The sequence below is a fragment of the Atractosteus spatula genome, chromosome 23, assembly GCF_055471065.1.
Source record: "Atractosteus spatula isolate fAtrSpa1 chromosome 23, fAtrSpa1.hap1, whole genome shotgun sequence".
NCBI lineage: Eukaryota > Metazoa > Chordata > Actinopteri > Semionotiformes > Lepisosteidae > Atractosteus > Atractosteus spatula.
In genome coordinates this window covers 3855285-3870313 of record NC_142728.1, presented here as the reverse complement: position 1 = coordinate 3870313, position 15029 = coordinate 3855285, and the positions used below count along the sequence as shown (strand labels likewise).

Sequence of the window (15029 nt, the reverse complement as noted above, 5' to 3'; positions counted from 1 at the left end):
TTATATACTTCATAGATTATGTCAACTGCACTCAAGAAAGGTTTGAAAAAAACAAAAACATTTTTCAATGTTAGAAAGCTTTTTCGTAATCAACATTACAACTTGAAAAGACAAAGTTTAAAAAGGCAAAGATGTTCAGCATTTTAAAGCATCAGGCCAGACAGATTCAAATTTGCATGCATTCTTTCTGCTTGGTTGAACTTTTGCAGGAGTATGTTTTTCATGGGCAGAATTTTAAACAATAAAACCATGATTTTAATAAACATAAAGCTGGACTGCATGCTAACACTACAAAGTGAATAATGCGAGAACATTAGTAGGATTGCATAAAGTAATCTACCTGCATCACCCATAGAATCTTTAAGACCTTTTGGAGAGGAAATGTGGCGTGTGAGTTTTCAAAAGCTGGGCAGGGTACAGTAGCTCCCCACACGCTTCCTTCCTGGGTTTCAGGATTCATGTAGCTGTATTTACGATCACCTCTGTGTCACCAGACCATTCAACAATGCAGAAACGACAGTGCTCTGCCATGAAGTCTGTATTACATAACCACTTAACCGGCAGAATTCAGGATACCAGAGCGTCCCTTGTGAATTAAGCAATTCTCAGAATACTGACACAGTGCTTTACTATTAATTATAAAAAGAAGTCTAAGTCTACAAGAGACAATGGGGAGATATGAGAAACAAATTCTGAGCAGACAGCTGCTTAACTTTATCCACAACAAACTAAAGAACAAGGCTTTAACATTCATTAATTGACATTTGCAATGAATGCATCAAGATAGTTGTTCAAAAGAATCTCTATTTGTACTGAATTTATTTTGGTTGGGATTAATATTAACCAAAATAAAAGGTCCATGTTATTATTTATTAACGGCACCATTTCAAGATGTAGAAGATAACATAACATCTGCTTTTCCAGACAATTTGTCATATAAATGACGCCAAACACTTTCAAAAAATCCAGGCATCTCTGAATTGCTTTTTGAATGACAAGAAGGATGAGATTTCACTCTGTTAGTTCTGGGAGGATGACAAGAACAATAGCTGAAGACAATTTAAGTGAAAATTCAACCTCCACAATGCCCATACACTATTCAGAAGGCATGGATATGTAATAAAATGCAAAAAAGAGTATTAAATTCCTGAACTGTGTTGAGATACCCTTCAGGGGTGAAAGGTTACTAGTGTTTTGGAAGACGTACAGACACAAACAAATGCATAGTGTTCGTACTGTAGGTCTGTATACTGCTCAATTAATAATTAGAAAGTTTAAGCAATGAAAATAGTAAAGTTCCTGCTGTTCTGTGTGTTTGGGGGGGGCATATTAATGACTACATAATCACAAAAAAAATTAACTCAGTTTTTCCTATTTCTTAATGCATCCCACATCACTTTAGTAAAAATCCAAAATCATAATTTTTAACTCGGCTGTACTGAAAACTACATTTTGAGCAGCCGAACTGCAGCAGTTTGGCTCTTATCTGTCTAGATCAGTGAATCAAAACATTCACGGGGGACTGTCTCTGCTAGTTCTCATTCAGACCAAACTCAGTCTATAATCATTAGTGCTCACTGGTGTCTGTAGCTGATTTGCTTTAGAATTTTTTTCTGTATTCTGTACTTGGTTTCCTACAAAGGGAAAAGAAGGTAAAACTGAGAGTAGTGAAATATTTTCTTTAGGTAATCATTAAATCAGTAATACTTTAGATCTGTTTGCTAATGACATTTAGAAATATGCTTTATAAATTCCACATAGTCAGAAATTATTACAGTGTCATAGTTCTCCCCTCTGGAGGAAGATCTATTTTCAGAAAAGGCCAACTATTACATGCTGATCTGTATTTCATAAACAAAGAGACACACATCAAGGCAGACCCAGGGATATGAAACAACAAACCATCAATTTTTAGTCACAGCTTCTCTGAGAGGATTAATTAAAACAGAAAACAGGAACTTAAATAGGTTTCTATTGCTCAAACGGTTGCACAGGTCAACTGTAACACCAAAGCAGCTTGTAAATAAGGTTTGTGGAGGTCTGATCATCAAATGGCAAGAGGACTGCACAAACACTCCTGTGCAAGTGCAGATGAAGATCATCAAGAGTGCAGCCTCACCACATCTCTGCACCTACAGTATGTATCAGAAGTTGCAAAGGAAGCCTCAACAATAGAGCAATACTACGGTGATGGTGGTGACAAATACACAGTTTCTAAATATAATCCTGTCTGTGTTGATATTAAACTTCACATAAACACAGTGTATCTATCTTGTTTGAAATGATCTGACTTTCCAAATCCTTTGTACTACAGTATCTACAGAGTAGACACATTTACTGTATATATTTTTAAGTAGCAGATTCATCATACCACAAAAGTATTTGTGGACTATACTTAACACAGATCGCTACGCTATGGATACAGACACTGCTGCACTTGTGTCTTTTCTGTGTTTGCTGACATGGGATGTGGAATTACTTTTTTTTAATAGGAATCCCCAATTATTCCCCAATTATTAATCCCCTATTTCCCAGTTAGGAATTGGTAGTTGTGACATGCATGAGGGCACAGAGGAGGGGTTGCACATTTCCTTCCATACCATACCACTTGCCAGAGCTGTTTGCCTGTCTCCAGGCTCCACAGGACTTTCCAGCAGATTTAGCATTAGCAAGAGGAACGATGCAGCTCCCACTGACAGCACTGAAAGCTGGGACAGGGCTGTTATCCAGAAAGGCAACAACTCCCTGACCAACTCAACCTATTTCAACACCAACACAGTATTTGACCAATCATAACAGGTAATGTCTGGGATATAGAGATCCATCTACTGTATGGCCTAAATAAGGGCCTGTACAGACTGAGTTCATTAATGTTCTCTTTACCGATGTCTCTTTTTAAGGTTTAAGTAAATGCACTAGTATACTATTTTTGATAACAACTGACACCTAAAATATCTATTGGTTTATCTTGTCTATGTAAAAATATTTTTAAAGCGTGGATGGTACTGCTTCTATCAATGACCTATAATGTCTCAATCTGTTGTTAAACATCTAACAGACTTTAATACATTTTGAATTACTTTAGTTATTCACCAGCAAACAAAGCGATCAATATTCTTACCCTTTGAAAACACATATAATTACGGTAATAGTTTTAGTTCTTTTTTTGTTGCAACACAGCTAGTTTGCAAAACCTTACCTGACGTTCTGCAAGTTAGTTTTCAAAGAAGTTGGAGCATTCAGCATATTTAGTTCATTATGCATCATCTTTCTTTTGAAAGGAGAAATGAAATGTTTTTTTCAGTGCCAATTTGTATTAATTTCTTTAGGCTGCAGTGATTATTGCTGTTTTATTCCACCTTAAGCAATGGGTACTTCACCTACACATCTCTCTCTTTGGCACATCCTGAATTATATTTTGTGCATACAAAAGCTGTGATTCTAAGCATCAAATATTTAGGTAAAGTAATATATGTAAGTACTTTCCTGGTTACACACATTATTATTTTGCCCTTGTAATGTGGAATGTTTTCATTTTAGAAAGTCTGCTGAAAAGGAAACACTTTATAGTACACATAAACTTATTTTTAATGTGCTTGTTAAAGGTAATAAAATGAGAGTAAAAAAGCTGTGATTCTAAGCATCAAATATTTAGGTAAAGTAATATATGTAAGTACTTTCCTGGTTACACACATTATTATTTTGCCCTTGTAATGTGGAATATTTTCCATTTTAGAAAGTCTGCTGAAAAGGAAACACTTTATACTGTAGTACACATAAACTTATTTTTAATGTGCTTGTTAAAGGTAATAAAATGAGAGTAAAAAACATCAGAAAAGAATCACCTTGATTGAGCACATTGTAACTACTACTTTAAGAGTAAAAGAAATAAGGTACAAATGATTGTAGAGCATGTTATTGAAACGTTTTGCATCAAACTCTTATCGGAGTCTGAACACATGCTGGTCTTTTTTTCTCTATTGTGTTTTATTAAGTGGGTAAGTGACTGCTCACAGCCGACTGTCAGGAAACTGCCCAAGTCCCAGCTGCAATCCCTGCGCTCAAAAACAGGCAGGGCTCTATCTTTCTCTCCTCTGCACATGCTTCCTTTATACAATATTATCACAATGGCAGGTAGCTCAATTGCCCTGTAGCCCAGAGACCTCACCGTTTCTCAAAACACCGCTGAACAAACAAGCCAGTAGTTCACACAAGTACAGTACCTCAACACTCATTACCGACTCTCTCACCCAGAAACTTGTTTTTTGGGTTTCCCTGCTATTAACACTCACACAGTCCCGTATGAGCTTGTAAGAACCAAATGAATAAAGCATGGTTTCCCTACACTCAAGGACCCCAGTCATAAACTGTTTTCTCTCCTACCATCCAGTAAACGGTATCGAAGCATTCATTCAAAGACTAACGGATTACAGAACAGCTTCTACCTCTAGGCAATAAGACTGCTAAATAGCCAAGCTGCAGTCACCTTCAGCAACCACCCTAATGGTTTTTGTTAAATGGTCAGGTTACATGGACATACAGTTTTCCACTGTATGTGGCACACTGCATATTGCACTATTTGGACATAATGTATTGCATATACCCTCCATATGTAGAAGTTGTATTTGTATCAAGTTTTTTTTATTCCATTTTTTATTCCACTATTGTTATGCAACTTTATTCTGTAACTTTTAATTTTGTGGTTTTTTTATTTTTATTTCCCCCTGCTGAGCTCGCAGAAAAGACAGTTCATTGCCAGCAATTACTGCTGTACGCTGTATTGTTGTGCATTTGATAAATAAACATTGAATGATTGACTGACAGCTCATTCTCATTTTGTGCAGTGAGGGCTGAGTGGGGTGGTCAAGGCTGAACTTACAGATGCTGTATATGTTGCATTGATTATACTTTTTATACCTTTATACCTTTAATTTTAAATTAGAATTGTAATATGTAATATACAGTATTGAATCTTGAATTCTTCCAATACTGCAGTACTGAAAACATAAGTGGAAAATTTTGTAGCATGTTGAGTGATGAAAGGACCACAAAAATTCTTTTTTCCACTTTCTGTAAGTCAACCTGCACTTACTGTATTATGAGTGACCCAATGCTCACAAAAGTTCTTTATACTTAAGGTAACAGCACTATTTAAACTATTTCACACTAATGGGAAATTAAGACACATTGACATAAAACATTATTATGTACAGCACATATTGATATTGCCTTGAGCTCTTTTGTGCTGGACTGAGAGTGACACTCTGCTCCATGGCTTCAGTGGATGAAATCCTTCAAGTCCTTTTTTTTTTCTATTAAAAACAGTGCCTTTGTAAAAACATCTAGCTGTCACCACTCCAGAGAGGGTTTAATCCATCTCAATACAAAAGCAAAAGCGGTTCTCAGTGAGTGAGCAAATACTACAATAAGCAGAGAAACAGTATAATGGAGTGAAATAAGCAAAGCGTGGTGAATGCCACAGTCTATAACTCAAATGACATTGTGGTCATTTTCAGTATGTGAAATAATGAATCATTTTTTATTTCTTCCTCTTTGTGCGTTACTTTGTAAAAGAGGTATTCAATCAAACCAAATGTCGTAGACTGGTGATCAATATTGGGTCATTTTCATGCAGCGTGTTTGCATATAGAGCACTGGACACACTGTCTAAAAGGATCCACCAGTTATGGGCGGCCCTTAAAATTCGAGACGGAAATTTAGCATCAAATAAGATCTGATAAAATGCCTCATTGATTTCCTGCAAAATCGCGATGGACTTTTTGGCCAAAGACCACTCCTTAAAATTCAGCTCCTACCTTGACAGACAAATACTTGCTCTCGTGCAAGATCATCTCTTCCGACATCATGAGAGACCTCGCTGGACTGCAAAGATCCAAAGGCTGAAAGACAATTAAAGGAAAGAATGAATTAAATTCATTTTGCCTTTGAATGTTTGCATTTTTGTTCATTAGAATTTGTACATACCAATGACATTGTCGCTTGGGAGAACGTACGCAATGCAGAGCTTTTTCGGAAACAGAATAAAAGTAAAGTTTTGCTAAAGATATAACCAATGCAAACTCGTGCACCTATGAAGACAATAGACTCACTAAGTACCACTATCAGCTACATCTAAAGGTGTCTATAAACGGAATAGCTGTAGCACAAGCCACTTCCTCCTCTGGACCTTAGCTACTGGGTACAAGTAACAGCTCTCTCTCTCTCTGTTTTTTCTTTTATTTTAAAAGTGGGGTGAGATTTTCTGCAAATCAACAGGATGTGCGACCACTTGCGAGATTGAAAAGTATACAGGATCAGTGTCCTCAGCCCTGTGTGGGCGGCTGTTAAAAAAAATTTCAAAAAGAAGAAGTGTAGCAAAACTGTCAAGAAACTTTAAATAGCTGTGCGTTGTACTCAGGGTTTGTTTGAATGCGTCTGAATGCACATAAAGTCTTAGAACTGTTTTAAAAGCACTGCTTTAGAATGCAAAAACAGTCTGTGATGCAAATGAAAGGATAAGCCCACGAATATTGCTTTATTCTGAAAATACTCATTTCCTTTTAAACTTAGTAGTAGTTTCAATAACATTTATCAATATCAATAACATTTGTTAAGGATATGAGGTCATGCTTGTCACCTGGAAAAGAGTAGATTGCTCTCTCTGGGTGAGGGGGGAAGGGAACAGCTGTCCCAGGTGGAGGAATTATAGCACTTTTAGCAGCAGCCATATCACCCTGCAACTCATAGCTAGCAGCCCACTGAAGCTAGGCAGGTGTGAGCCTGATCAGTACCTGGATGAGGGACCTCCTGGGAAAAACTAAGGTCCCGTCTGGAAGAGGTGTTAGTGAAGCGTTAGGGGGGCGCTCACCCTGCGGTCTGTGTGGGTCCTAATGCCCCAGTATAGTAACTGGGACACTATACTGTAAAAAGGCACCGTCCTTGGGATGAGACATAAAACTGAGGTCTTGACTCTCTGTAGTCATTAAAACTCCCAGGGCATGACATGACAATTCTTCAACAGGCAATGTGTAGACCATACTCTTCACTCTGGGTAAGTACCATTACTGGTTGGGCCGTTAGAAACTCCTCTTACTTCCTGCTCACAGAGTGGCTGAGATAAAGGGACAATTCTGTGCTGTGCTCCTGTGTGGCAATTCCTAACTGGGTGATATTAGATACTCCAGTTATTCTTTTTAACTCCATACCAACCTAAACTAGAAGCAGCATAACCATGTGAATCTGTTTCACACACTGTCAGACGGGGTGCCCTGGAAAGAGCAGTTCACAAACGTCCATTTTCTTTGAATCAATTTCAGATTCAAATTCCCCCACTATTTACTTATAAAGCTAGATTTGACTAAAACAAACTACTCACAGTACTTGCCTCTACAGTGTCTAGTATGCCTATCGTATGCTCGTGTGCTGATTTTGGGTCACAGAAATGTTTGTGCTAAATGGTAATATTTTTGAGAAAACCCTAACCACTCAAAATGTATAATGTCGCACTATAGTGAATGAAATAAGGAAAAAACTGCTTAACCGGGTCACTGCCTACCCGGGTCAAAAAACACCGGGTCTGTTTTTCTAGACCTAGATCACCATAATGTTAAAAGACATTTCAAGTCCAAAAGTTGACGGCGGGTTCTTTTTTTATTTTACGCTTTCAGTTTTGATTAAGTCCAGACCCAGGCGCAAGCGCAAGCCCAGGAGCGGTCCAAAACGCCCAGGAGCTAAGGGAGATAGGATCTGGGAATTCTTTAAACAACCTGAAGGTGCAATCTTTAATCCCTTGCAGAAGGGGAAAAGGGAAGGGGAAACGGTCGTACTGTACCTGTACAAAGATGGGGAAGATGAGTATTTTCGGTGCCAGTTTGACATACGTTCCATAGTTGCCATGAGGAAGGTGGGACCTCACGATGGTGCAGTTCTGATAGTTGGCATAGTTGCAGTCCTGCTGATAGCTGGCATGGGGTGGCACTTTGGGCGCAGAGGTATTCGACCCCAGAAAAGTGGACCTTCTTTGCAATACTGAAGGCGGGCGGCTTCTGTACACTCTTCCTGTCAAAACCAAACCAGCACATCCCCATGATTAAATAGCCAATGTCACACAGACTGCAAGCCTCAGAGCAATTAAAACCGTTTTCACCTGGGAATTGTCTGGGAAATCATGATTTAAAACTCCAAATTCAGGGCATACTTTGCTTTAACCAAATGCTGCTTTTTAGAAGTACAGTAAGTCTACTGTGATTAAGCAGTGCTCTCCTCAAAACTTTCAATGATACTGTATATTACAATTTTCCCCTCTGTATTTATTAACTTTCTGAAGATGCCCTGAGAGAGTTCTCAATTTTTATTTAATTTCCTTTTTTATTTCAATTTAACTTTAATTTTATTTTTAAATTTCTGCTAAAATATACAATTACATTTCTTGTGACTACAGTATTTAAAGACAACGTTTTTGTTTTTGCACGTACTTGTCCAGGCCTTCAAAACAAATGTATATATCAATATTAAACATATGCTTTAGAATGTCACGTTCTCAAGATTCAAAAAGCACAGGCAGTCTAGAAGCAAGGAAAATAGGGCACTGAGTTACTGAATTTCTAATTTTTAAAGTGAGAAACTGTGTTGTGGTTCAAGCTGGCATGAAACAGGATAGGTTTAACTAGAGCTAGATTGCTGAATGTCACTTAAATAAAGGTTTCTCATTTCATCCTTCATATCATGATACAGCACCTTCAAGCATTCATCCCTGAAAGAATGTCAGCCTTAAGGGTGGATCAGCTTTAATGTAAATAAGATACTGCATTGAGAACAGCCCTCACACAAGACTCACAGTACCACCTACAGTTGTGTTTGAAATTACACTCCTTATAGCACCGAAGGAAAATACTTCAGATCTGGCAGCTTTTTTTAATGAGATACGTCATTAAGAATGCAAAGCTTAAAATTCTGGCTTGGCAAATGCGAATACATCAGAACAAAATCAATTTCTGAAGGCTGATTCTGGATAATGTATTACTTCAACTGTATGCCAGGTTTACTTCATTTTCCTGGCAGCTGATCTTTATTATAATAATTTAATTGTTTTGTCAACTTTAAGGTAAAAGGAAATAACATTTCCACTTACTCTACCCCAACCCCCTCATCTATCTCCCTCCCAGTAGCAATACCCCCATGTTTTAACTTAAGAACCTCTAAAGTACAGCCAGACTAGTACTGAGGCCCACCTACAAGAAGACTGTGACTTGATTTTGACTTGAGTTTTTTTTATTTTGAAGGTGAATAGGTTAATATGTTGTCTGAATTAATCTCTTCCACTAGGGGCAGATATTTGGAATACCCTCATTTTCTTTCACAAGACACCAATCTACAGTAGATACCTGTATGCATCGTTTTTCCATACTATAATGATGACTCACTCCACTATCTTAAACTTTTCACAATCCACAGCTCACAGATAACACAAGTTGAATAAAATAAATCATTTTAATGTGATCCTGCTATACTGTAGTTACTGTATGTGAAAGCATGGTCAAAATTATCAACATAAGTTATCTATAAATACAAATCAACAAATGGTACTGAGTAGATCAAATGGATATAATGCTTTATTCCCTTAAATATAAAATAAACATTTTCTGGACGTTTTCTTGTTTATTATAGCCCAAATTCCTTTTGTACTTTTGTTTTGGGTGGAGATCACATCTGAGTAGAAACATTCAAACATGTCTTGATAAGAAGAATTCAATAAGAATTTATAGCATGCTTTGGAGAAACTGAAATGCAAATGCAATATTATAATGCAGGCCAAAATCTCAGGAGACCCCAGTAAAATGAAAATGCTATCAGTAGCTGGCAGAAGATGATTATCCTAAAGGAGCACAGAATAGACACCAATCATCTTCCCCAGCTCGCAGTTTTATCAAAAGCTGTTGGAATGCTTGAGAACAGATGCTACTGAAAGCATTGTTGGGACTACAAATATATTAAAAGCTCATGCCGTGTCCTGTTCAAGCTGATTGGGGTGTTTGAGATCCACAAAATCACAGATTCCTGCAATTTTAATCATGATATCGGTGTTTTGTCATATACTGGTATTAAAAATTTGACATCACAGCACAGATTCAAAAGAGGCTCACCAAGGGTACCACGGTTGTCCTGGTACACAGGCCGCAGTATCTGGAAACGAACAGGGAGATGTTACAGACTTTCAAGTAGGGAGCTGCGTCAGCATGCACAGGCTGCAAAGGAACAGGTAAAGGTTTATTCCATGCTGAAAAGAAAAGCAAAGACACACAACGTTTCAGCTGTGGAGCCTTCTTCAGGTGCGTGATGACGTGTTACAGACAGCAAGGAGACAAGTTATATCCTATCTTCTTAATCCATTCTGTGATTAAGTACTGTATACATGGGCGCACACATATAGTTTTCAAAACAGTCTGGTTACTTCACTCTTTTGCTTTTTAAAAGTGGAAGACATTTGTCTTTTTCCCCCCTCTCAAGACTGAAATAACTGCTCAATGGTGTTTACTTTCCTGCATGTATACCTAGTCCTGTGTTTGTTTGGAGAAAGAGAAGGGCAGAGATAGGGGTGGGAGGGAGGGTCTGCCAACACACAAAAGCAGCAGCGAGCCTGTTTTGTCTGCGAGGGAACCAGCGGCAGGCCCTCAGCAGGGGGCCTCAACGTGCTGCAGGATTGTCAGAGATACCAGGGGCAAACCACAGAGCTGAAAATAACGATCCGCCACACTGCACAGACCACAGCCAACAGCAATCTCCATTTCACCTGGCATTTCAGAAAATCCCATTTCCAGGGTGCAATGCACACTCTTCTGCATTTTGAAAATTGGAAGAATGGGCAAAAAACAAAGACATGAATAGGTCTGACAAGAGATCTATGTACCGTTCAGCAAATAACTGGGTGATTGTTTCTTTCCTTCCTTTTACATCCGTGAGCTGTTTCTGTGTAGCACACATGACGTGATTTTTTGTTGCTCTGCTGCATGAGAAATAATAAAATTAACAATCAATACTATTATTCTTTGTGGAGGAAAAATGAAATGTTATAGTAATTCTACTCTGAAATTAATATTCAAGAGTAAAACACTGCCTGGGCTGTGAAGTCCACCTCATGTGCATTTTACGCAGTGTTTCAGCGTGCACACCCTCTGATGGAGTGCCTTGCTTTAAACCCTGTATATACTAAATGAAGAATGGTTTGTGTTGATACATTATCAAAGCCTGAACGCTTAAAAAATAGCTTTCAATATGAACAGTGTTCCTTTCTATTCACACGCTGAAAAAAGTCATTATTGTGCACTGTGTGGATCTAATTTCTGTGCACAAACACATTTTATTACCATGAATTTATAATATTTAGAATTCCCTATTATGCAGTAGATCCCTATCCTACAGTACTGTATGTAACTTTTTTAGAAATGAACACAATATGTACTGCAATTGTAGGTCCTATGGTCGATATCTATTATTAGTATTTGCAATCTGTCAGCATTATAACACTATTTCAAACTGACACTATAACAATTCAGCACTCATTCGCCTTTTGTTTAGAGCAGGTTTGATTTTTAGGTGTCTTGCATGGTAATTCTACACCTCACAATAAATACTGTGCCTCGGCCAGCATTGTACAATTTAGCACATTATATCGAATTCAGTTTTTGCAACATCCTTCTATCATTCTTTTTATATGCCATCGAATTGTTAAATTTATGTTTAAAACTTGTGATAGGTAGAATGCTGACAACATTCAATTTGCAGTTAGTGGAAATCGTTAGAGAGGAAAGAAAAATATTTAGGAAATCCATAACAACACAGGTAGTGGTGACATTCATACTGTACAGTAGGTTTAATTGTGTGGTTTCTGAAAACAAATGACTAAAAAATGACTTTCCACAGGGATGTAGGGTATTGAAATAAAGACACTAGAAGAGGAGAGTTCAGCCTCTTTCACTGTATTATTTTGTTGGCAGAGCCCCTTGACAGCGCCCCCCTGTGGTGACCTGGCTGATATATGCTTGGTATTCGCCAGAGCTGCAGACCTGCCGGGTCCTTAAACAGCACAGCCACAAGTGGGAAACTCAGGGACAACAAAAGAGGGGTTATCTGTGAGGTCCCCAATGGATTTGTCACCTAAAAGAATCTGACCGTTTTAGTTTGAAAGTAAAAACAGTGCCTCAGGCTTATAAGACAGACTTTGAAAAGTCAGTGACAATGATCTTAGCACCTGCATCAGTTCTGAACTGAACAAGAAGGGTAGCTACTCAACCCTTTTTGACTATGTTGCGTTAATCAGGGTCACAGACTGGCCCGAATACTGGTGCTTTTGTCTGTGCTAGTGCGTGTAGGCAGATGTACTGTACTTACTGGTCCCTACATGCCCTAAGACTGTTGTATACTACCTCACCTTACAGGCTGCTCTAAACAGCCAGGAGTTAACCCAGCAATGTCCAAGTCAGTGGTGTCAACAAACTACACAGACGGCCCGGCCCCCATGCTACCCTAAACAATCTATTCCCTGCATTCACAACTACTCTATACCAAGGAAGTACTAGATCTATTGGTTTATCCATCCATCCATTTTCAAATCCCCTTGTCCAGTACAGGGCTGTGGGGAGGGCAGGAGCCTAACCCAGCAAGCAATGGGTGCAAGGTGGGATACATCCTGGATGGGACACCAGTCCATCACAGGGTCTAATGAGTTTAAAATTCACATATTACAAGATTTAAGCCAAGGTTCTGCCTTGGTACACTGAAAACTCATGTATACAAGATGCTATAATTTAAATGCAGTCCCTGTGATCTAATACCTACTCATTATACTTTCAAATTTTACATCAGGCTATTCACACAACATGTCAGGAGTCAATGACACTGCTCACTATTGTGATGTCATACTGCAAGACAGGTGTGTTTTCAGTTCCCATATCAATGACAGAACCACCCAACAGTGATTTGAGCACGATGGCTAGCAGGAGTGGGTACCTGACTGCCTGGGTTGATGGGGGCCAGGATGATGTAGTTCTTGTCTCCGGAGGATGCCACCCGGGTGCCCTTCAGAGTCTGGTTCTTGCTCTTTTTCTCGCCCTCATCCCATCGCTCCCAGTGGCTGGTCACGCCACTCTCTGATCCATTGACGAGGATGTGGCGGCCCGGCCTGTGCTCTGTGGATAACGGGGGGCCGGGGGCACTCTTCTCCTTCTTGCTAGGGGGGGAGGGAGGGTTGTAGCTGGGCTTGTAGGAAGGCCGGTGGATCAGGCCTTCAAATCCAGGCTTTATCACCGGAACCGTCCGCCACACCACCACGGTGATCTCGCTGTGGCAGTTTCTGGAGGTGACAGAACCCAGCAGGTTTGCAACAACATTTGCACACAGAAAAGGAGAAAAGGGAAATGTGGGGGTTTGGGGAAGAGCTCTCACAGTTACTACATAATAGCTCGGAAGAAGAAAGCACAACTCCATCCACTGGGTCTTGCCTGCTCTTGTCATTTCAAAAGGCCTGTTTTTTGGGCCCGATGGCCGACTAGAGATGCAATTCAGTCAGGAAACAGAGAACCTTTACACATACTGTATCTGAGAGAAAAGTTACACTGTGAACAAGAAAAGGAGAAAAACATTTTCAGTGGTAACCAGACGGGCTGACTGGATGTCAGATTAAAGGCACATTTACAGATAGGAAACCTGAGTAAAGGAAAGCTTTACAAAGATCAAAAAGTTCCTCCTTTTTCACTTTAAAAACACTCCCACTGGAAAACAGGAGGCAAACTCCCTCCTCTGTGTCACTCTTCCCACTTACAGAATATGTTTAAGGCAACTTTGACAACTTTATTTAGTTTATAATTCAAAGGAGTTTACTATAATCCATCAATTTACCACAGTATTCATAATCTGCTCATTACCAGACATTATATCTAGGTCTCGTTTGGTCAGAACTCACAGACAGCATATTTAGTTTGGCTTTCAATCAAGAAAAAGCCTGAATTAGTGAGTCAGCAGTAAATAACTCACTTGGCAATGGCTCTCTTGTTTATGTATGGCATGTCTGTGTGACCAAGTTGTCACACAGACATGTTTATCCATCTAAACCGATCCATAGAGCTTCCTGTTCTGTTTCTGGACAGGAAAGATGCTCTAGGTGCCAAAGATCCTGTGAAAATGGACAATGCTGCAGTCGAGGTCTGACAAACTACAGTTCCGGTTAACAGCACTGGTGTAGGTCAGTGAGCTATATTTCCGCAACAAAGAGTGTGAGAGCATTTTTCTAATATCTTATCAGACAGAAACATTTATCTTAGTACAGGGTTACATAAAGACAGAAACTTAACACAATACTATATTTTTACAATTGTCAAAGGATTGAATATCACAGTAACTTATGTACTTCTCCTAAATGGGTGCTTAGTATAAATGAAAGCCTTATCAATGGGCTCACTCCTCTAAGATGAAGCAAAAGGGCAAAAGTGGCTAGTATTAATTTCAATCTGAAATTTCTGTTTAAGACTTGTCTTAAAATCACACATTGTAACAGCAAAGTTATCAACATTAGACTGTACATTAGGAAAGCATTTCTATATAAGAACAACAACACGTAATTAACGATGAGCAGGCGTGAGTGCCTACTGGTTTGTCTAATAATGTTCTGTTATCTATTACAGGTTATAAAAATAAATGGAATTTAGAGCCCTAAAACCACTTTTGTGTCTCACAAAGTGACAAAATCCTAGAAAGTCCAAGATGAGCCATAAATGAACTAAATTAACTCTTGAAATGCTGTGCTATTCTAAACTGTTAATTCCTGTGAGAACATTTAGGTCTGTTGCCACAGGTTTTGAGGAAGACCAATTCATTCTTGAAGTCTAAGCAGCTGACTTGGAAACCCATTCTGAGACACACCGTACCTGATAGCGTGGGCAAGATCCACACATTTCCACTGCTCCACAGGCTGGCCGTTGAGCTGTAGGACTGTATCTAACTGCTGCAGGCCAGCCTGGTCTGCTGGGCCGCCTGAA

The 15029-nt window shown here is 39.0% G+C and overlaps 2 protein-coding genes across 2 annotated transcripts in view; both read right to left on the bottom strand.

Annotated features, from left to right (window-relative positions):
• LOC148816081 (regulator of G protein signaling 3-like) overlaps positions 1-15018 on the bottom strand; it is a 158433-nt gene extending 143415 nt beyond the window's left edge. The window contains exons 1-5 of the mRNA XM_088940324.1: positions 14919-15018; positions 13006-13348; positions 10143-10182; positions 7832-8058; positions 5817-5900 (exon numbers count right to left, since the gene is read on the bottom strand). Of these exons, the coding sequence (XP_088796450.1) occupies positions 5817-5867 (51 nt within the window). The 5' untranslated portion in view covers positions 5868-5900; positions 7832-8058; positions 10143-10182; positions 13006-13348; positions 14919-15018. The remainder of the gene's footprint in view (positions 1-5816; positions 5901-7831; positions 8059-10142; positions 10183-13005; positions 13349-14918) is intronic.
• LOC148816080 (regulator of G protein signaling 3-like) overlaps positions 6324-15029 on the bottom strand; it is a 38173-nt gene continuing 29467 nt past the window's right edge. Inside the window, exons 4-8 of the mRNA XM_088904654.1 lie at positions 14919-15024; positions 13006-13348; positions 10143-10182; positions 7832-8058; positions 6324-6341 (exon numbers count right to left, since the gene is read on the bottom strand). Coding sequence (XP_088760780.1) covers positions 6324-6341; positions 7832-8058; positions 10143-10182; positions 13006-13348; positions 14919-15024 — 734 coding nt within the window. The remainder of the gene's footprint in view (positions 6342-7831; positions 8059-10142; positions 10183-13005; positions 13349-14918; positions 15025-15029) is intronic.